The sequence below is a fragment of the Chamaea fasciata genome, unplaced genomic scaffold (genome assembly GCF_029207755.1).
Source record: "Chamaea fasciata isolate MVZ Bird 193981 ecotype frontalis unplaced genomic scaffold, bChaFas1.0.hap1 SCAF_1, whole genome shotgun sequence".
Classification (NCBI taxonomy): Eukaryota; Metazoa; Chordata; class Aves; order Passeriformes; family Sylviidae; genus Chamaea; species Chamaea fasciata.
The window spans coordinates 51,981,618-52,003,457 of NW_027094086.1; the positions used below are offsets into that span (position 1 = coordinate 51,981,618).

At 42.0% G+C, this 21,840-nt stretch overlaps 2 protein-coding genes across 10 annotated transcripts in view; one reads left to right on the forward strand and one right to left on the reverse strand.

Moving 5' to 3' along the window:
* RALBP1 (ralA binding protein 1) overlaps nt 1–13,542 on the forward strand; it is a 32,955-nt gene extending 19,413 nt beyond the window's left edge. For 2 of the 3 annotated variants that reach the window (XM_066183400.1, XM_066183410.1), the window contains exons 3-10: nt 4,724–5,182; nt 6,981–7,330; nt 8,752–8,913; nt 9,374–9,505; nt 10,014–10,121; nt 10,875–10,996; nt 11,383–11,506; nt 11,730–13,542. In XM_066183400.1, the coding sequence (XP_066039497.1) occupies nt 4,724–5,182; nt 6,981–7,330; nt 8,752–8,913; nt 9,374–9,505; nt 10,014–10,121; nt 10,875–10,996; nt 11,383–11,506; nt 11,730–11,993 (1,721 nt within the window). In that variant the 3' untranslated portion in view covers nt 11,994–13,542. Of the gene's footprint in view, nt 1–4,366; nt 4,462–4,723; nt 5,183–6,980; nt 7,331–8,751; nt 8,914–9,373; nt 9,506–10,013; nt 10,122–10,874; nt 10,997–11,382; nt 11,507–11,729 lie in introns of those variants that run through there. The other variant, XM_066183419.1, reaches the window with a different exon arrangement.
* A 5,902-nt stretch (nt 13,543–19,444) lies between these two features.
* Nucleotides 19,445–21,840, reverse strand: part of PPP4R1 (protein phosphatase 4 regulatory subunit 1) — a 64,719-nt gene continuing 62,323 nt past the window's right edge. For all 7 annotated transcript variants that reach the window (XM_066183479.1, XM_066183462.1, XM_066183434.1 and 4 more), the window contains one exon: nt 19,445–20,546. In XM_066183479.1, the coding sequence (XP_066039576.1) occupies nt 20,383–20,546 (164 nt within the window). In that variant the 3' untranslated portion in view covers nt 19,445–20,382. The remainder of the gene's footprint in view (nt 20,547–21,840) is intronic.

Genomic DNA, 21,840 nt, shown 5'->3' on the forward strand with positions numbered 1-21,840 from the left:
CTCTAAATGTAAACTCAGAAGTGCTTGAAGAGCAGCAGGGAAGGGAAGGATAAATATCCCAAAGTTACTCAGATTGTTTTTTCAGGTAAATAATTTCTGGAAGAGTAATGTACTCTTAGCTTCATTATTATCAGCTATCAAAAAAGCATTTTTGTATGCTAGCAAAATATCCTTTTCCATATTTTTTATATGATATAGTTATTTAATGATTTGATTTTTTCATGTTAGTGTCAGTGACCTAAAATACACAGCAATTATTCTGGGGGGAAAGTGCTAAGAGTGTTTTGGAGCTAATATAAAACTCAATGTAATATTGTTTTTTATGTGGAATATCTGCTGCTGGAAAAATGTTTCAGCCACTAGTTTTTATTCTCCCCACTTCTGTGATGGACTGGGTGTTGGTTGGGTGTACAGTGAGTTAGATTAGGGGATTTACTAGGGATTAAAAGGAATTTTCTTTTTACTGGCATAGTTTTAAATCAGATCCGTTCCCTGACTCAAACAGAACTTGTCCTGTGACAGCAGGAGAGCAAAAATGGGTCTGTGTTAAGCAGTAATGGATTATCTGAGACAGCAACCACTGTAATTGATTTTTGAAAATGTTTAACCACCTGTCACTAATCATGTGTTGATAAAGCCATAAAATATGCAGTTCCTTGCAGAAGAAAAATGTTATGATAAAATACTTCAGAAGAAGCTCTTCTACCCATTAGAATTACTGTAGATAAGCTGTCTGCATGTAGTAGATCTTACTCTGCTTATTCATTTTACTTCTGAGATTGATGCTGGTGGGCAGGATGGGTTCAATATGCAGCTAGGATTTTTTTGTTTTCTTCGTACAATTCTTGGGAAAATGGAGAATTGTGGAATTGTACTAAAATATCACATGAAAGGTTAGTAGGATCATTGTTATGAACTTTTCTGAAAATTGCAGGAAATATTTTTGAAGGCCAGATCCTTAATATGTTGGACAGGGTGTCCTGTATGTTCCTTTGGAATGTAGATGAGAACTGAAACCAAACCACTGCTGTTGCAAACAAAACATAATTTTTACTGTCTGGTGTGTGGAGAAGCTCTGAATACAGTTTTCGGATCTACAGACTAAGAAGTTAATAGAATTTTTTACATCTCATAAAGATTAGAGGCTCTTCATATCAGGGTTTATCTCTGGGATAAATAGGGTGCATTGCTACATCCTGTTCTGCTGACAAAACACTCTGTATCTCTATATACCACTGTGTGGTTATCTAGCAAAGCACCATTTGCATATAGTTTAAAAGTCTGCCTTCCAATGCCAGTGATTATTTTAAATCAAAGTAAAGTAAGACAAATTTCTTATTTCAGCTTCATTTGCTCTGCTGGCATGATGCTGGGGAGTAATCTGAATGCAGAACCTGTTTGGGAGTTGCTGTCCTGACATCAGTGAGTCAAGTGAATATTAAAGACAAACTGATCTAATTGAAAGTTGGATAGTGAGTGTTGGTAGTGTCTGTAAGGTGGAAGTTTCTGTTCATAATAAAAATGCATCTTGTGGGCAAGGAGAGGAAGTAAAAGTCATCTGTCCAAGCTCATTGTGCATTTGTGTGTCTTAGTTTTCTTTAGTTTTACTTAGAAATGCTGTACAATCTGATGACGATCCCTCTGACAAACTGACATTAGGTAACTAATCCTGGCAGTGCACTTCAGTCATATTTGACCTACTAATTCTTTCATATGTAAAAGCTGCCCATGTTTTCTTTCTGTGAATTAATTAGAGATGCTGCAGATTTCCCTGGGGAGCCAAATCAGCTGTAGAGTTACAAATTACTTAAAAATCCGTCAAGGACCCGATGGACAAAATGTCTCTTGCAGTAGGTTTGATAAGTGGCAGTTCTGAATAATGCCACCCTTGGAGTTAACAATAAATGCTACAGCATGATTTTAGTGCTTTGTTGTGAGAACACAGAAGTGTTCCCAAGTATGCAGACTGATAGAGACAATGGACTTGGTGCATGACCAAGATTATAAGCCTGTAAACTAGATTTTTCCAGAGTAACACTGGAATTTTTTATTATTATTTTTAAAAGGGGTTGTCCTAATTCTTGGTAAGATGAAGGCTCTACTTGAAGCATTACATTTAAACTAACTGCAATGAAGGCATGCTTATGGAAGGAAGGTCTAACAAAAGGAACTGACAGATTATGCTGTGTCATTATGCTGGTGAAGTTGGAGTATTTATTACATTAGTACTGTTCTCATATAGATGGAGGAAAATGTCAGTGACATAGAGTAGAGCGATGGGAAAATGGGGACTATTAGTACTGGAAGTCTTGAGGAAACACTAAACAGAAATACCAGTTAACTATACCCGAGGTAATACTCTTTCCATATTTAAAATTACCTGATTTGTCAAGCACTTCTGGTAATTTTTGTTCTATATAAATTTAAGATGTTTATATTTCAATATATTGTATCACTGGTAAAAGGGATACAGCAATTTTATAACCAAAAGTATAGTAAAGAAAATCGGGCTGTTCTTGAGAGACTTGCAAACCCTCTCTTGGTATGGGTGTGATATTCTGTGTGAGTCTCTGTTAGGATATGTTTCTAAACTTCGTTGATTTATGTTGCTGAGACAAATTTTAAAAGGCCGGGTTTGTGTTTAACTTGCTCCTTCATGTCTTCTCATGAATTCAAGAAATACCAGTTTCAGTAATGTTCTCTTGCTGGTGACATTACCAGAGATCTAGGAAGGCACCAGGGCTTGTGTTGCGCTGAGGAGTGTTGGGACATGTGAGCAGTGCTCTGTTGGTGGCTCCGACCTGCCAGCTTGGTCCCAGTGCTGACATTTCCTGATGTGCATGTGGGAACCCCATGCTGTGTGACTGGGAGCTGTCACAGCTACCCAGGAGGAAAGACAGATTGTTCTGGGCTCTGTCTGGGGAACATCTGGCTTTCTATTTGGAAATTACATCTCTGAAGTTCATCTTGAACCTTGGTGCCAGCCCTGTCTCGTTCTCATAAAACACAGTGAAGGTGTGTGTCCTGTTGCTTCTGTATCAGAGTGAGATTTGGATCCTTACCCATTTCTGGGCTTAGTTTATGAAAAACGGTAAATGACATAGCCAGTAAGCACGGAGGAGAAGACCTGGCTGCTGGTTGTCCTTCAGTTAATGTTTGCATTTTTATGTTAAACTCCACTTGGACAGGAACAGTTCCACAGTCTTTTTCAGTCTTCTAGGAAAGTGTGTATTTGGTAGTCCTAGGGAGGAGTATCAACTTCATAGACTGAGCTGATCCGACAGTTGTAATTATTTTATTGTAGTTCCATGCTTTAATACATTTCTTATATTTGTTTGACTGTAACAAGCTATCTTCTACAGAGCAGTCAAGGAGGCTTCAAAATAGAGATTATTTCATATGCTGAAATAATGCTGTGAAACTCTGCAGGCTGGTATAGTTCAGAATTGGAAGGATGAAAGACTGAATGCCCCCTGGTTCTTCTGCAGACATGCCACTTGGAAAAAATTATAGCCTATAGTCTCGTGCATGGTGTGCTCACATATTATCTAAGGGGGTAATTTTCCTCTACCCAAAACTCTCCAGGCAGCAAGAGCACTTGGCTGTCAGTGCTGCCTCACAAGAGCAGAGGCTCTACCTGTAGGTACTGGAAGAGCCTCAGAGGGTCTCTATAAAGGGGCCTTGCTGCCCACTGCCTTGAGGGACCTGGCTGGTGCAGATGGCATGTCAAATGTCACCTTTGTTGACCAGGTTTCAGGCTTACTTTTCTAATATGGGGTAGTGTCTATGTAAAATTAGAATTAGTGGACCTGGAAGTTGTGTTGGATTACATGTTGCTGGGTTTGTTTGTGGGTTGTTTTTTTTTGTTGGTATGTTTGCTGGGGGTTTTTTGTAATCCGCCTTTAAAGACTTTTGTGTTCTTGCCTGAAGGTGAGGCAGGGCCAGCTGCAGAGGCGTAGTGACTTAAAAGCACCTGGTGCATGTTTTAGACAGCACTTGGACTTCTGCTGCTGGAGTGGTGTGCTCAGCCCAGGGACTTGTTTGAAACTCTCCCATGTGCTTTTTAAGGCAAATCTGCACTTTCATGGGCAGGTATTGTTCCAGTGTTACTGGAATTGTCTTATTCATCTAGTGAAAAGTAAGTGCTAGTGGGTTTTTTTGGCTTTTGTTTGGGGTGGGTTTTTTGTATTTTTCTTTGAGGCTGAAACTTTATTAACTTCATACTTGTCTTTAAATTCATAATATCCTGGAAAAGGATTGGGGATTTAAGTGGCTGGAGTTTTGTTTGTTGTTAATTGATATTTGTTAGACTTCTGTGTATGCAGTAGATGGTCCTTAACAGCAACTCTTATACTGTTGATTACAGGAACATAGAGAAGTTGCCAGACAGTTGTTTTTATTTTGCATTTCCTTGAGTATTAGATGGGAATCTAGCCCATAAGATGGACATTGCCATTATGAGTAAGTATATAAAGTATTCATTGTTTAGATTGTTCAGGAGTTCTGTGGCTTATCTTTGATGTACTTATACAACTTGATTTAATCCTCATCCACTCGAGTGTGTAGCAACTACAGAAAACTTTCTGAGGAGTCAGATGAGCACTATTCTTTAGTTCACGTTGCTTCCTCCCTCTCCTCCTTACGTGCAACTTCTTGTTGTTGCTGTGTGGAAAGTAAACAGACTCACAGCTGTCCCCTTCCCTTCTCCTGCTTTGCCCAACAGCGGAAGGTTACGCTGCGTTTCAAGAGGACAGTTCCGGTGATGAGGCTGAAAGTCCTTCCAAGTTGAAGCGGTCCAAGGGAATACATGTCTTCAAGAAACCCAGCTTTTCCAAAAAGAAGGAGAAGGATTTTAAAATAAAAGAGAAGCCCAAAGATGAAAAACACAAGGAAGAAAAACATAAGGAAGACAAACACAAAGAGAAAAAGTCAAAAGACTTAACTGCAGCAGATGTTGTAAAACAGTGGAAAGAGAAGAAGAAAAAGAAAAAGCCAATTCAAGAGACAGAGATACCTCAAGTGGATGTTCCAAGTCACAGACCCGTGTTTGGCATTCCTTTGTCTGATGCAGTAGACAGGACCATGATGTATGATGGCATCCGCCTGCCAGCAGTTTTCCGTGAATGTATAGATTACGTAGAGAAGTATGGCATGAAATGTGAAGGCATCTACAGAGTTTCAGGTACTCTGGGCACACTGACATGCAGGTTCCTAAGGTCTTTACTTGCAATTTTCTTATTATTTTATCACACACTGGTTTTAGCACCATTAATTATCAAAAAAATAATCAGGTAGCCAAATGTGAGCAAACTTGTAGGTCTGAAGTACCAGAAAAAATTGGTAATGTGGCGCTACTGCTTAATGGCAGCAAAAACACACCTGTTTTGGCCTTTTGTCAAAGGATGGTAGCAATGAATAAAACGTGCTAGTATGGCCAACTTGCATTCTTTTTCTTCTGCTTTAGAAATACAATGGTAGCTGATTGCAAAAGCAAAGATGAGCTATAACCATTTTATTGCTTATGCTTCCCACTAAGTTGCTTTTTCCAGTTGCTCCCATTGTGTTTTTTTTTCTTGAAAACTTATTTTCTTCCAGCAAATTTGCTAATAAGCAGAAAATGCAAGTTTCACTGTTTAACCTTATCAACAGCAGCTTATTAACTGTGGTAGTTGTGTAACACCAGCTTACATAAGTGAAACCTCAGTTTTAGTCATGTTAGACAAAACAGTCCCTTTATTTGTGAGCTGCACCAGAAATGCAACTCCCCTAAGTTCTCCTGTGGGTACACTGGAGGGCACAGGAACGAGCAAGAAAAGGAATTTTGGGAAAAGCATTTTGAATCATGTTACCCAGCACTGTAAACCGGTAATGAATGGTTCTAAAAACCAGTAAAATAGTTCTAAAGGCTTCATTAGCTGTGTTCATGCTGCCCATCCACCAACATGCATGGTGTTTGGTAGGCATGCAGACATACTGCAGCACCTTAAGCAGTTGCTTAGTCCTGCCTAGTGAAACATTTTGGTTGCTTGTTTTTTTACACACGATGTCTTGGGAATTTTCACAGGTGTGTTTTCCTTGGTTTCTGCTCTGTCCTTTGTAGGTGTTCTCCAGTGCAACAGCTCCCTCTTGTGCGTGTAGGATTGTTGAAATTGAGAGCTCAGAGAGAGCATTGCCACGCCAGAGCAGCCTGCAGCTGTTGTGATGGCTCATTTTGGCCATGAAACTGAGCGTGTTTTCCTGGCATTTTCCAGGGGCTGAGTGTGCCCAGTTGTGCTCATTGAGTATGAGCCAAGCCAGGGCTGTGCACCAAGTTAGTGTAACCCGAGTGGGTGTTTGAGCTGCAAGAATGAAATTTCCCGAAGCTTAGGAAGATTGGAATTAGTAAGATTGGAATGCTACTGAGTTTATAAAAACACCTTGGACAAAATCTTGGCTGGGTTGAATAATTATGTGAACACACTTTTATTCATGTGGTGCCTCAAATCAAAGATCCTGTGTGAGATTCCTTTGCTGAAGAAGGCCAGCTGGAAACCTGGAAACTAAAAAAGTGTGGGGTTTGTTTTGACAAAGGAAAGCTGTTATAGGTAGAGCTTGTTGCACAGCCTCTGAACTAAAAACATATTTGCTGCCTGGCTTGGGGATGGATAATTGAACAGCCAGAAAGAAGCTTAATGCAAATTCACAATTGATCCTGAGTTCCCCAGCCTTTCCTCACCCTATTTTATGTTCCTTGATGAAAGGGAATGCTGGCACCAGTTCTGATTCAGAGCTCTTTAAGTGTTTTGGTTTTGCTTCATAGAAGTAGTCAGTGCTTTTAGAACCAGTGGTTTTTGAGTCACGATTTTCACTTTGTTACATGTGGATAACTTTTAAAGGTGTTTCTCAATTATCTTTTAAAAAAAAAAAAAAAAGGTTTTAATATAACTATTGGACGTTTCCAGTCTAAAATTTCTCTTAATTCTTGATCTAACTATTTTAAGGAATAAAATCAAAAGTTGACGAGCTGAAGGCAGCCTATGATCGTGAAGAATCTCCAAACCTGGAAGAATATGAGCCCAATACAGTCGCCAGCTTGCTCAAACAGTACCTACGGGAACTGCCTGAAAATCTGCTTACCAAAGAGCTCATGCCCCGCTTTGAAGATGCTTGTGGAAAGAGCACAGAAGCTGAGAAAGTTCAGGAGTGCCAGAGGCTGCTGAAAGAGCTGCCAGAGTGTAACCATCTCCTGATTTCTTGGCTGATTGTGCATATGGACCATGTTATTGCAAAGGAACTGGAAACAAAAATGAACATCCAGAATATTTCTATAGTGCTCAGCCCTACTGTCCAGGTACGTGCAGCACACAGCAAGGCTTAGAGCAGAACTGCAGCCCAAGAAAGACTTCTTTGTGGGAATTCTTTTGCAGGTGGGAATTGGTTATTGTCTGATACAGTTTAGCTGAATTACAGCTCCTCTTTATGTCTCAGGAACCTGAAATGCTGGAAAAGGGGGAACAAAAGACTTTGTGCACGTGGGCTTGCATACTGTGGGTCTGATACCTGGGTTATGATCAGAGCGTTACAAAGACTGCTGCGTTTCAATTCTGTCATGAGGGCAGGTCATTTAATGTTGAATTTGTTCAGTAATTCATGCAGATACACAATTTCTGTGGGGTTTTGATTCAGTGATAGTTTAGTGAAGATATTGTTGCTTAATTTTAATATCAAGCTAATGAACCCTGTCCTGCACATCGATCTTCCTGGTGCAGTAGTGACTTTGGTAAAATACCTTTGTTGTCTGCAGCCAAATGGCTGGGGAATAACAACTGACCTGGTTTTCCAGTAAGATTTTGTGGTTTCTGGATTGCTTGATTCCTTAATAGACATCTTGGAAATATTTAATTAAATACAGCTCAGAATTAGTCCTGTGTGTGATGAAAACGTGGCATTATTGGGTGTGGGTCTTTTAGAGCAAACCCCACAAGTTAGAAAAGCCTGACTTTATAATTAAGAGTCCAGGTGGACGCCCAGTAGCAAAAGGGCTGGGTGTTATTCCTAGCTCTTTTGCTGTGCCAGACATCTCTCTAGCTAGGAAAAGAAGTAACAATTAGGGTAAAACAATGCAGGCCCAATCATGTTTTGTTGGTAACTAGATCCTAGCAATTGAAGTGCAGGTAGTGACAGAACTCTAATATTTGTTTCAGGATAATTTTTAAACTTTTAATAGAAGATAAAACATCAAAATAAATATGCTTGCTTCAGTCTCAGGTTAAAACAAGGAATATAGTGAAAGATGCTTTCATACCACTTTTTTCTACTATATTAAGTCATCTGAGGTAGAAGCTGTAGAGAGTACTTAAAAGTAGGGGGAAGAGAGAGAAGGTGTAGCCAGCCACCAGGTGTAACACAGTAGGGTTGATGTTCCCTCTTACTAACTGTCTTTACCTGAGTACAAAGAGATTTAATGCATTTCTATGTCTACCAGTGATGGAAATAATTCTGGTAGGTCAAGAGATGTGAAGATACGGAGTTTAGTGTGAAAATGTCTCAGATGAACAGGTAAGAGAAACAGGGAAGTGATCCCTTGAGGCCAGCACTGCATTGTTGAAAGTAAATTTCCAATCCAGATTTTAATCTCTAACGACAAAGGGGCATGACTGTGGCTCACATAAAGGTTTACTAAAGGCTGCTGTTCCTGAAGGACACTGTGCTTTGCAGATAAGATGTGAATAAATCATCTTAACCAATGTCCTGTCTGTCCGTCCTTTGCAGATCAGCAACCGTGTCCTGTATGTATTTTTTACACATGTTCAAGAGTTCTTTGGAAATGTGACCCTCAAGCAGGTGACAAAACCTCTTCGCTGGTCAAATATGGCAACAATGCCAGCACTTCCAGAAACACAAGAGAGCATCAAAGAAGAAATCAGGCGACAGGTTGGCAATTACTTGAGTGTATTTCTTTTGTCTTTGTCCTGGCTTTTATACATTCAGTAGAAAATTCTCCTAAGTTTGTAACACATGCTTTAGTTCCATCACAATTATCCTATCGATGGAGACCACTGGGGAAGAGCTTGATGATTTCCTTTCCTTATTCATGTGTGGAAAGTTGTTATGGTCTTGTGATGCTCATAGCTGTGGAGTGCTTTGCCATGTAGGTCAATACTTGTGTTGTGGGAGGGAGGTCAGGAGAGCCCAGTTAGGGAGGGCGGTTCTTTAGGACTGCTCTTCTGCTGGCTCTGGATCCGTGCTGGGTGTGTGTTCACACTTATCATGGACACGTCACGGTTTGAAAACCAGAACTCCCAGCCCATTGCTACAAAGCCAGAAAGATCTTCCTTTTCAATCTGCCCTGGTACAATATATTTAAAGACAATTTCTTTGGCAATCTTTCTAGGAGTTCCTTCTGAACTGTTTACACAGAGACTTGCAGGCAGGGATAAAAGACTTATCCAAAGAAGAGAGACTCTGGGAGGTGCAGAGAATCTTAACAGCTCTTAAGAGGAAACTAAGAGAAGCTAAGAGACAGGTGGGTAACTTTCCTGTTTATTGGCCAGACAGCTAAATCATGGATGCTAATTCATAAAAGTGCAGAGGCACCCAATTAGATCAAAACACCTTTCGATCTTTGCTGCAGATTTTCTCATTTTATCTTTACATGCCTGACAAGCTATTGTGTTTTCTGCTTAGCTGGCTCTCCCTAGGGACAGGGAGATCTTCACAGCTGCTCACAAAAAAATGCGTGTGTGATGAAAACCCTAGTGTTTGCTAGGGCACATGCTCATTACATGCTTAAAACATTGAGTCCTAGAGTACCAAGAGGAATTACTGGAAGACTGGAGGTTAACAAATCTGAGAAGTGTATTTTGAACTATTTTATGTATGTCCCACAGATGGGACAGACCATGCTCAAAATTTGGAAGACAATTGTGATGGTGGTTCTAAATTTGGAAAACAATGCATTTAAAAAAACCTTTTTTAGAGTAAATACAGTGATCAGGGACGCTGTCCTTTTAAATGTTTTCTTTCTCTGGCAGGAGTGTGAAACAAAGATTGCACAAGAAATTGCTAGCCTTTCAAAGGAGGATGTCTCCAAAGAAGAAATGAATGAGAATGAAGAAGTTATTAATATTCTGCTTGCACAGGTAGCTGGCAGGCACTTACCTGTTTGCCTGATGGTATTTTGTACTTCAGATCTATTAAACACTCCTTTGTCCCTTCTGATGCGGAGGGGACATTGCAGGCTCACAGGGGTTTCTGTGTCCATTAAAACCACGAGGCTTTGTTGTAATGGTCAATGAAGCAGGGAAGGAATGCTGACTGCAGGAGTGAGCCCAGAGCTGAGGAGACTCTTGTTAACAGCAGAGACACCGTGAAAGAAAAAACGTGGCCTTTGTTGTTCATGTGCATAGAAAGCACCACTTCCCAATGTAGCCAGGTTCAGTACTGTTAACTGCTTTCCTGCTGATCAAAGGAAATAAGGCAGCTATTTTGGCTTTTTTGCCTTCTGCTGCTTCCCCCAGTAGCTTTGGAAATGAATATGAGGAGGAAAGTACAGAGGGGAGAAGATCAAAGACATGTAATTCAGTTTTTCTAGTTATTTTACTGGTTGGCCAGAGCTTTCCCCTGTGATCTAAGGAAAGGCAGCCAAACATGCCAGGATTTGGTGTGCCATCTCCACAACTATTCAGTATGGTGATTATCTTGAGGATTTCGAACAGACATTGTTGGGTTTGAACTTTTTATTTGCTTTGAGGTCTTGATGGATCAAAGTTCAAAGCAGACATGCTAGCCACTGCCACTGAAAGTATTTCAGAGAACAGCATCATCTCATACTTAGTGTATGCTCCTGTAGGAAATAAAGTCAAGGCTTTAAGTGAACTAACTGATCATTGCAGGAGAACGAGATTTTAACAGAACAAGAGGAGCTGCTGGCCATGGAGCAGTTTCTGCGGAGACAGATCGCCTCTGAGAAGGAAGAAATAGATCGGCTCCGAGCAGAAATAGCTGAAATACAAAGGTAAAGGGGCCAGGACAGCACACTGTGATTAAAAGTACATAAATGCTTTGCTGAAAGAATATTCTAAACCACACTTAAAAGCTCACCCAGTGAACGTCACAGTTGAAAGCCACTTGTTTTTGTTAAGTCTCCAAAAATTTGAATCTTGCAGGATATTTTCTATTGTTTTAACAATGGGATTATGATCTAAAGGAAGCTTGATCCGGTGCACTAAGAAAATCCTTCTAGGAAATCACTGCTTTATTAAGGTTTGAAAGGACAGTCTGATTTTGCTCTTTAAACCATTGGCAGATGATTGAGAGGATGCAAGTTAAGTCCCTTATGTTGCCACAGTTCTGGCAGACTTGAGGAAGTGTTTAAAGTGGAATTTGCCCTTGGTCTTTCAGTCGCCAGCAGCACGGCCGCAGTGAAACCGAGGAATACTCTTCTGAGAGTGAAAGTGAGAGTGAAGATGAGGAGGAGCTACAGGTCATCCTGGAGGATTTGCAGAGACAGAACGAGGAACTGGAGGTAGGATTTGGTTCTTAGCATTCACTGGTTCTCTCCCGTGGTGGTGATGTGATGCACAGGTGGTTGTGTGCACGTTTTGCCCAGGCTTGTGACCCACGCACACTAAATCACTGCTGTGTGGGAGTCCGGCTGCTGTCTGGGCCAGCAGCGCTACACACCCCTGAGCTACAGCCCTGCTGTGTCTGAGGGAGGAGCCCTGACATTTGTTTCCCTTCCCTAAAAGATCAAGAACAATCACTTGAACCAAGCGATTCACGAGGAGCGCGAGGCCATCATCGAGCTGCGGGTGCAGCTCCGCCTGCTGCAGCGCGCAAAGTCCGAGCAGCAGGGGCAGGAGGAGGAGGAGCCGGAAAAGCGCGGGGGCGTTTCCCAGCAGCAGAGAGACACTGTCCTGGAGACAAAAGCAGCCAAAGAGCAGCCAAAAGCAAGCAAGGAGCAGCAAGTCAAGCCATCGCCAAGTAAAGACAGGAAAGAAACTCCAATTTGATCCGGCTCCTTGGCTATGCATAAAATCAACCGAACTGTGCAAATTACTGTAATTTGAGTCAAACTGCACAAATTATTGGTGGCTGTGTACATCCTGTAAAGAAACTTTTCTTTTAAGCCCTGGAGACTTTTGTCTCTAATGCTTGTGGCTTCTACTCATCAGACTCAGGTGAGTTTGGAGAGGCCAGAAGAGTTTTCCAGTTAGTATCAGATTATTTCAAGACTGGTTTCCTTCAGGTGATTTAAAATAATTCAGTAACAGTTTTATTTCAAACCAAAATCATTATTTACATTCACTGGAGCAGAATTGGAAGATCTCATTTTCAGTAAACAAACAAAACCCACCCACACTTACTAATGATTTGCCTTGTGAATCTGTTCATCCTCATTCACCATTATTTCTGCTTATTAACCTAGTCACTTCTTGCTTGTGCCTTTGATACCTTTCTGATGCAGATTATATACAAGGGAGCTTTAAATTTATTCTGGGTTGGCTGAAACAGTGGGAGACTGTGGGGTATCTTGTTTACCTGACATGCCCTTAAGCTTCATTTCTGTTCTGAGATGTACTGAATAAGTGTAAAAACTTGAGAGATGTTATTTATGTCCCCGTATGGTGGAAATGTCCATGTCCTTTAGCGGTGTAGGTAACCCACTGACTCATCATTAACCACCCTCACCACACCTGTTTGAGACAGGCCCTGTTCACACTGCTGCCATGTAGCCAAGAGCTTTCTCTTCATCCATTTTAAGTGTTTCCATCTCTTGGAAAAAGCCACTGCTTGTAGGCAGGGATGGGAGTGGTTATGTCTTTAGGACAGATCTGCCTGAGCAAGCAATACAGCATTTCCCCTGCACAAATGCCAGTCACTTGTGATCCCAAACGAGCCCGAAGAGCGACGCCAACGGGAGGCACCGGGGGTTCAGCAATAACCTCTTGTTGTTGGTGTTTAACAAACCAACCACTGCTGCCTGGGACTTGGTTTTGGTCTGGCTGTTTTTAATGCTTCTACCCTTCAAAATCCTCCACCCACACTGGCATTTAAGGGCCCTTTAATGTTTCGGATATGCTCATTTGACTCAGCCCTCAATCCATATATAGACAGAAACTCCACAGAGTGCATATAGGCTATCTTATTTTTTAATCTGGATATTTATTTTCAGCACCTGTTGGATGTGGTTGTATTCTTTATCTATTGCACTGTTGTGAATCATTGGCCATGATTTGATTTTTGTACAAATAATGCTTTGATATGTTATAGAAAAAAACAGCATAGTATTTTTTTAAAATTTGGAAAAAAGTTTATAAACACAGAAAATGTGATCAGATTACAAATGTAAACTAAAGCATTCTCCCCTGCCTTCGTTACATACATTTTATATTTGCTGGCAATATTTAAACTTTTTGTTTGTTTAATTCACACTAATTCCTATTGAATTGTCATGAATTTTTCTAATGTTCTTCAGACAAATCTCTTAATATTGGTTAACTTTTATTTTGTTAGGATTGTATTTATCAAGCAAATAAATTCAACAGCCATTTGAAAGTAGTTTCTCCTTCATCTACTTCATAATGCAGATCACAGTTACTCTTCTTGGATGGGTGGGTGCCTGCAGCTGAGAAGTTTCTATGAAAAATTACTCAGAATAAGGTCTGAAACAGAGGAGGAGCTGCTGCCCCTGCAGCAGGGCAGTTCCTGTAAGCAGAAGCTTGGTGTCAAACCACCTGAGGGATGTTTCTTTGAATTGATCTGTGCCTCAGCACAGGTGGGGCTGGGGCTGGGCACCTGCTCTTCCTCTGCAGAGGAGCCTGACTACCCCAAGCACGGAAGCAGCTTCCTCACCCCAATGCCTGCAGTGAAAAGCCACAGAGCAGCAGCCATCTGAGAGCCTGCATGTGGCAGTTGTGAATCATTAGCAAAAAAAAAGCCAAAGCTAATTTCAAATAAAGGGGAAAGTAATTACACAGCACAATAATCTGAGAGTGCTGTTCAGATCACATTATAAATTTCTCAATCCCAAGGGCCATAGAACAAAATCTGAGCAGCCTGGCCACCTGCATGAGGCACATACATGTCCTGAAGGACCAGGTTATCTAAAGCACCAGGGACCAGGAAGCACCATATGAACAAATCATTGGAATTCCTGTGCCAATGTGAGCCAGAATACAAAGAGGGGGTTTGCCCACAGCAAGTTACTGAAATCATGACAGCTTTTATACCCATTGAAATCCTGCAGCTGTACTTGGAACAGCCTCAGACATCTGGCACACCAAGCAGGATTTTTCCCTTCCAGTAACTCTTTTCACCCTGAAAAACAGCAGCCTGAAGTGAACTGGTATTGTCTCAACAGCTGAAAAGAACTGGGGTTGTTTTATTTACTGAAAGATAAGAAAAAAATAAACAATGAGCAGTGCTGCTCTCAGATCACATCCCCACCACGAGTCTAAAAACAAGCTTGTGTGCAAGGCCTTACAGGTTTCCACAGGCTTCCAACGCCAGCTCAGCTTCACTCTGACCAAAGCAGAAGCCGCCTGTGATGGTGTGATTGTAGAGGTTTCCCTGCCCAGTGCAGTGAGGTACTTGGAAATCCCTGATGTGTAACACAGGGAACCACAAATGGGCCTCCAGAAATTCACTGTCTTTACCATGGACATAAAGGACTCCTGTACAGGTTTCCACCTCTATTCACCATTCCTTCACTAGCACTGGGGGGATTCCTTTTTATCTCTGTCCCGTCAGATTAATGAGTTAGGCAGGAATTTTTAAACTCTATGTACTAAAGCCAAGAATTTGACACCTGACCATGTAAAGCTGATTTCTTTCAATTAAAAAAAAAAAGAATAGATAACAATTAAAGCCTTAACCTGAACCTCTGCTAAAAAGGTCTGACCAAACTTCATCTGTCAAAGTTTTCATTTCACAGCAAGCAGCTCTTACTCCCAATGCTTCATCTGCACAGGGAAAAATGTCTCACCCAGACCAAACGTGGCTTATATCCAACAGCACAAGTTCTCCACTGTGTTCTTTAAAACACGCTCCAACAGCAGAAGCCACAGCACTGTGCCCTGTGCCAGAGCATCTGTCTGTCCTTCCTGTCCCTCGAACCAAGCCCTGGGCTGCTGTCCGCCCCCTCACAGAGGCAGATATCCACAGAACCTGTCAGGACAAGTCCCTTCCTGGGGCACTCTGCCTCAGCCTTGGCACTGCCACTGCTGACACAAGGGACTTGCTGCCACGTTTCCTCTGGAGTTCCTTGTGTTGCTGCCTTAACAGCGTGAGCTGGAACGTCTGCCAAAGGATTACACTGCACAAACATACGATTTTAAACCCAACAACCCCACTCCCACATCCTGGAAGAGTTCCCCATCTGAACCACAAGAGTTCTCAGTATGGTCAGATGCACTGAGACGACCACTGGAGGCAGACCAGCCCTGCAAACTGGGCTGCTCAGCATGGACCTTCCCCTTCCCAAATCCCTCTTCTCTCTGAACTCCCTAGTCCAGGAGAAGAACCACAGCTGGTCCTAAGGCTCCCCATTTGGAGGGGGAAGGGAGCCTTGAGCACAGCTGTAGCCTTGTTCATCTGCAGCTCAGCAGATCACCATGGAAGTCTTGCAATCCCAGCATTTTGATTTGGGAGGTGGGAATACTGCATCCCAGATTTTTGCACCCACGAACACCACTTGCTGACACACAGGACATGTGCCTGGGAGTCCTGATGAGCTCCTGCTGCTGCACACTCCCACTGCTGAGAGCCACTGCCTGGTGTTATCCCAGTGCAGGGCCTTGAGGAAGCTAGAGGTAGGACATGCCTGCAGGCAGCACTGCTGATAGGAAACAGTGTCAGGAACAAAGATCCAGAAAGTGACTGGAAAAAAACAAACAAACCAACCCAAAACCCTCAGTCAAGAGACCAAAAGAAGAAATCATGAGATCAATGACCAGTACGAGAGAAATGAATGGCCTGGCCCCCGTTTGTGCCTTTGTCGGCACCTTACTCAAATTGAGTTGATTTGGCTTTTTCTTACACTGCAAACCCAGACTGACTGAAAAATAATTGAAACTCCTTTTGATGTTCAAACAGTGCATCTCTCCTCCTCAGCCTTGCTAAAAAACATGCAGAGAAATGTGCTCAGTACCTTCACTTGTCACAGTCACGATCCCAAAGCACCTGCAGGTAATCCCTTTAAAGCATTTCCCACAACAGAGACATTACTACACGTCTGCAGAAAATGGGTCACAGAATTTCAAGCAGACAATGATCAGAGAGCTGTAGCATGTTTAAACATTTGGTTATTTCTCTCTGCTAAGTGACAGGGTATTTTAATCAGCTAGATGTAGTCCAACCTCAACAGCAACTGAACCCTAAAATAATCCCATTAACTTGGGCTCTATTTATCTTTCCAGTCTAAACAGAATGTTAATTAAAACTAACAGGCAGAATCTGAAGGCACTCGGGCAGGATAAGAAGATCATGCACACTTTAAATGAGGTTTTCTGTCATACTTTCATGTTTTAAGGCAGTCTATCAATAAGTCATAACTCTGCACATAAAGAAATGATTGATCACTTTAAATATCCTTTCCCTGCTGGCACAGACAGGGAGGCAAGCCTTTCCCATCAGTATCAGGGAGGATAGAGGAAGTGGAATACAGAACCAGCTTTTGTCCACCTGCCTGCCTCAAACTGCTCTTCCCATCCTTCACAACAGAGGGGTCTCCGAGCTGAAACCAGGTGAGAAAACGTGAGCTGCACACCAGCTTCCCCAGCAGAAGACAAGGGACTAGCAGGAGGGAACTCCATCAGAGAGTGCCCGAGCCATGGGACAGACTTTGCCCTCCTGCCCCTCCACTACCAATTCCAACCAGCCACCTCTGCAGCCTGACCTCTGGCAGTGCAGGACAAGGGGCCCAGCACTAAGAAAGCTCGAACAAGTACCCTGCTGTTCTGCTGTTCTAATGAACCCACGGGGCCAGTAACTTGTGCAGCAGCTATTTGGGACATTCAGAGCAGTGAAAACAGAGTTTCCAAGCCTTTCTCATGTCTTGGTTATAATCAAATCTCCGCTCTACAGAGTTCCAGACATTTGCCAGTTTTATTGGCACGAAATCTGCAGGAAAGTGTGGCAAGGAAATGGGTCCCTGGGGAGAAACAACTGAAGGGAGAGAACCTGCTGTGGAAAACAGCAAGCGTGAGTAAGGCAGTGCTGCAACCAGGACACGGGAATAAAAGGGATTTTCTGTGAAGAATTCTCATGGAGAAGGTGCAAGGTGAGTGAGCCAAAAGATTAAATGGCAAACAATGAAAATTGCCTGTGAAGAACCAATCTGGTATTCTACCAAGCAGGTGGAAGTTGAATGATGATACAGCTTTTGAAAACCATGAACCAACAGATGACAACTTGGGGGCCACCTCCCTTTCTGCTCAGGAAATCCTGACCAAAAGAGAACTGAACTGAGGTACAGAGCTCAAATCTTTCCTCAGGCAAGGCACCCAGGAGGTAATTCAGCAGGATCTCTGGCAGCATCCCCAGACACAGCTCCACAGAAGAAACAGTGCCCTTTAGCAGCACTCAGAACAAGGATGCACATTTCCCCAAACCCCATATCCTTAGGGACACGTTGAAGATTGACTTACTGACACTGCTAACATAAGAAAATCCCCTATCAGGGTTCAGCCATAGAGTCCACATCCCTCAGGCTGTAGATCAAATGCCCTTGGGAAACACTCAGAATAAAGCAAATCTTTCCATCCTTTTGCTACTTGGGAATCATCAAACGGAGCAGAAAAGAAGGGGAAGGATCCATGACACGCTGGGTGGAGGAAAAAGGACAAAGCCATTTTCTCCTCTTCACTGAAGATGATCTTCAGTTGTTACATGAAAGGGGAATTCAGCCACTCTGAAACTGAAAACACTCAAGTCTTCCTTAGGAAAAGGTTCAAACTCTCCCTCAAATTCCCAGGCCCACACCACTACTGCATAAATAAAGCATCCAGAAGTTCTGCCTCACTTTTCAACATAGAAGTGTTTTACTCTAAGTAACTAGAAAACACCTAAAGGGATCAGGTACAATCCTTCATTTTACTGGACTAGTGGAAAAGTACATGAGTACAGTGATAGAATTAGGTTGGGCCATGTTAATTCTAGACTCCAAACACTGGGATTTAAGTCCCAGTACTCCTCCAGTGAATACTGTGCTTCATTCACAATCAAGATGACCTGAACCATCCTCTGGTCTCAACAGTTCCTGTTCACCTCAGGAACTGCACACATGATTCAACTACAATCTAACATTCATTACACTCAGCCAAAAAAAATCCCTCAGATGAAGGGATTTATATTCTCTGAACAAAATGCAGAAATCGTCTGGACTTCAAGGCATATTGCTAAAATGGGAATCATCTGCTCTGGGAGAAGATGAGTCACTTTCAGGTGCTGTCTTTAGGGCAGCAGGGAGAACTGCACTGCTCTCTGCTTCCACACAGCCTGCTGCCATCCACAGCGTTGTCACTCTGCCTAATTCTCCAGGGATTTTGCCAATTTTGAAAAGAAAAAGGGACGTGCATGGGGAAAAATAAAAAATAGATAAATAAATAGATAAATATAGATATAAAAATCCACACAAAAAACCCCCCACCAGATTAAAAACACACACCTACAGAAAGTAATAAATAAATCCCATAAAAATCCTCAAGCCTAAAAGAAAAAAACCCATGCAATTTAAAAAGTCAAACCTATCCCAAAAATCCCCAAACCCACCACAGTTCAAGGCAGACAGAGTTGACTCTGCATCTTAACCACCTCCATGGCTGTGCTAAGGAGTACAAAAGCAGCCTCTGGGGAGTAAATAGCAACTTTCTGTTTACAAGAGAAGAAACGGCAGAATAATCTATTTTCCCAAAAAACAGGAGGTGAAAAAAGATATCCCCCTAAGGTTCAACTGCCAGGGAATCAGGTACCTGACTGATAAGTGAAAATGTTCTGCTAAAATACATCAAAGATAAGCTGCCACAGCCATTTCTACTTCCTCAGGAAAAAAAGCTTCACATGCTTTGGATTCCGCAGGCTGGAAGGAAAGTGATTTAAGGAAGTCATCCCTGGAAGACACAGAAGGAGATACTGGATCAGTAATTTTAAATGAGAGGAAAAGAAAGCAGTTACTGGACTGCAGGCAGGTTAAAGGCAGTTTGAACTCACGGTTTTCTGTAAATCTGACTGAGGTGGATGTTCAGACTTACTTCCAGACAAGACGGCATTTCACGCTGGAGGCAACAGGTTCCCAAGCTAAAGGGACACCTGGAAGAATCCAGCAAAACCTCAACAACATGGTCAAAGTACACCTGTGCTGTAGCATATTCCACCTAAAAGGCAGAATTCTTTGCGAGCATTAAGCAAACCCCTTGCCCCTGAAATAGCCACCAAAGTGTAGAAAACTGAAAGAAAAGTCCACTTAAATTTCAAACTTGTTTTTTTAATGTCTTAAAAAGGTCACAAGATTTCTTTCAATCTTATTAATAAATTTTATTTGGACAAGTAGAGAACAACTTGTATCACAACAGCTTTTAAACAACATGATTAAAGACTGCAGCACTCCAAGGAGGCTCACAGATATGTACAGTATATGAAGAAAAAAGTTGCACCTTCAGAGCTGATCACGATCAAGTTAAAAATACCTGACTTAAAGTACATGTGCTAATAAATTTCCTTTAGGTCATGACCAGCATGAAAATAATTAGAACACAGGTACTCAGCAAAGTTTTCTGCTAATGGGTACAGCAATATGCTGCATTTAAGGATTAAAATCAGATTCTAGTTTAGTGTTAGCACTGAGCCCTTAAGAGAAATCCAAATTTCTACTTTTTCCCATTTACAAACATCAAAGCTATTCCCACTTAAGGGTGTGCCCAGCCGCACACAAATCAAGTCCTTGACTGATAAAAACTTTAGCGCTAATACTGGAGGTCTCAGTCCCTGTACAAACTCACCTCTCTGGCCATCCCGCCCCTATCAGCTGCTACAGAAAATACTTGCTAAGTTAACTCCTCAGGAGAAACAATGCAGGTCTCTGGAAATCATCACATCCTTTCTACAATGAAAATGATCTGCCAATTCAAGTTTCATTTGTTCAGGAAGACAGAAGATTTAAGGCTTCGGTGGCAAAAATAATCCTCTGAGCAGTGTTTTTCTAAAGTCAAGCTGACACAGGTACGTTTACTTTGCCTTGACTTAAAATCCCTGGTTATCAGACTTAGATAACATCCACCTGTTAAATCTGGCAAGAAATCCCTCCTTCCAAAGAGGTTGCTCTAAATCAACCATTTTAGAAGCATTTGAGGATAGTTTGTTTAATTTTTTTTGTTGTTTTTTAATTATAGCAACATTCAGAACTTAGTAAGTTGATGAAGCAGTGCTCATGGCATCATCTGCAATTTTGGTACTGGCAGGGTGGATGCTCGCAAAATACTTGACGTCACTGTCACCATCCATCTGCAGAGCCATAATTGTTTGTTCCACGGCTTCTTGGTGAGAGTTGGCAGAATTCAGGAAATACTCTGTAAGAGAAAATGCACAACACTTATGGGAAGAAAGGACAGCAGATACTTCAACGGCAACCTCAGCGTACCCCATGAGATACAAAATTTCAGAGGACAATGCACACTTACAGTCCCACTGGAATATCTGAGCAGGCACACAAGACACTTCCAAACATACCTATGAATTCACCTTAAAAGAAGTCATTCCATGTTTCAGAGCACCATTGGTCTAATGATGCTGTTCAAGCACAAGATGTCAACAGCCCTTCAGGATAAAAGGGTGACACACTCCACGGCCAAAGAGGAAGAAAAAAGCCTGGAAGCAACTCCAGATGAGAGTGCTTGTATTTGTGACAGAGGAAAGAAACCATCAACCCAAGGCCATGCCACTCCATTTCCCTGCCAGCCTTGCCAAATAATTATCAAATGATAGAGCTAAGATAACATGAAACAAGAGCGGAAGAAGTTCCAACATACAGCAATTTCGATGAACACAAGGTGCATAAAAGAAATGTAACTACAAATGGCTCACAGGAAGATTAGTTGAGATCTGAGGTTTTAAAACGCCTGAACTGATTTTTTAAATCTGCTTTTCCCAATCTATCCACCCTCCCTAATCATACACAGAACACTTTTGAGGCAGGCACTACCTGTGGCATAAGCTTACGTAGTGGCAATGCAGGATGGAGATGCACCATCCACGTGGGGGGCACAGAAATACCAATGCCACATGAGAGCAGGAAGAACAATGACATCCTTGGCACAGTTAGCATAAGATAAATCACTGCCCATCAGCTGACCCATCTCAACTGTCTCCATAAGCTTCCTCAGAGTGAGCATGCACAAGGCAGCTCCCAACAGCCCAGTGCTCAGCAGTCCTCAAGCCAGTGTATGGTGTTGAGAGTGGAAGTGACCAGAAATGGATGAAGCGTTCCAAGTGTGGACACTCTGCTGTTTCACAAAATAGCCTAATACTTTTAATGCTGCTTTCCTTTACAGTGCTGTGGACTCTGAGCACTGCTGACTCTTCTGGCACCTGCGATGCACCAGGGATGCTTTCCTAAGCACAGTCTGTAATTTGAGAGTTGCACGTCTTATTTCCCTGAAGAGAATCCAGAGCAGCTTTCTTCCCACTGCTACAATAAAATATAAATCCCAAATAACAGTTATCTCTTCTCCCCCAGTGAGAAAACAAATGGTGGTTTCTATTTGTATTACTTTTTTTTCTTACTCTTATTACATAGAACATCAACAGATTTTTTTTTTTTTTTTAACTAAATAAAGGGCACTGTTCAACAACTTCACAGTTGCT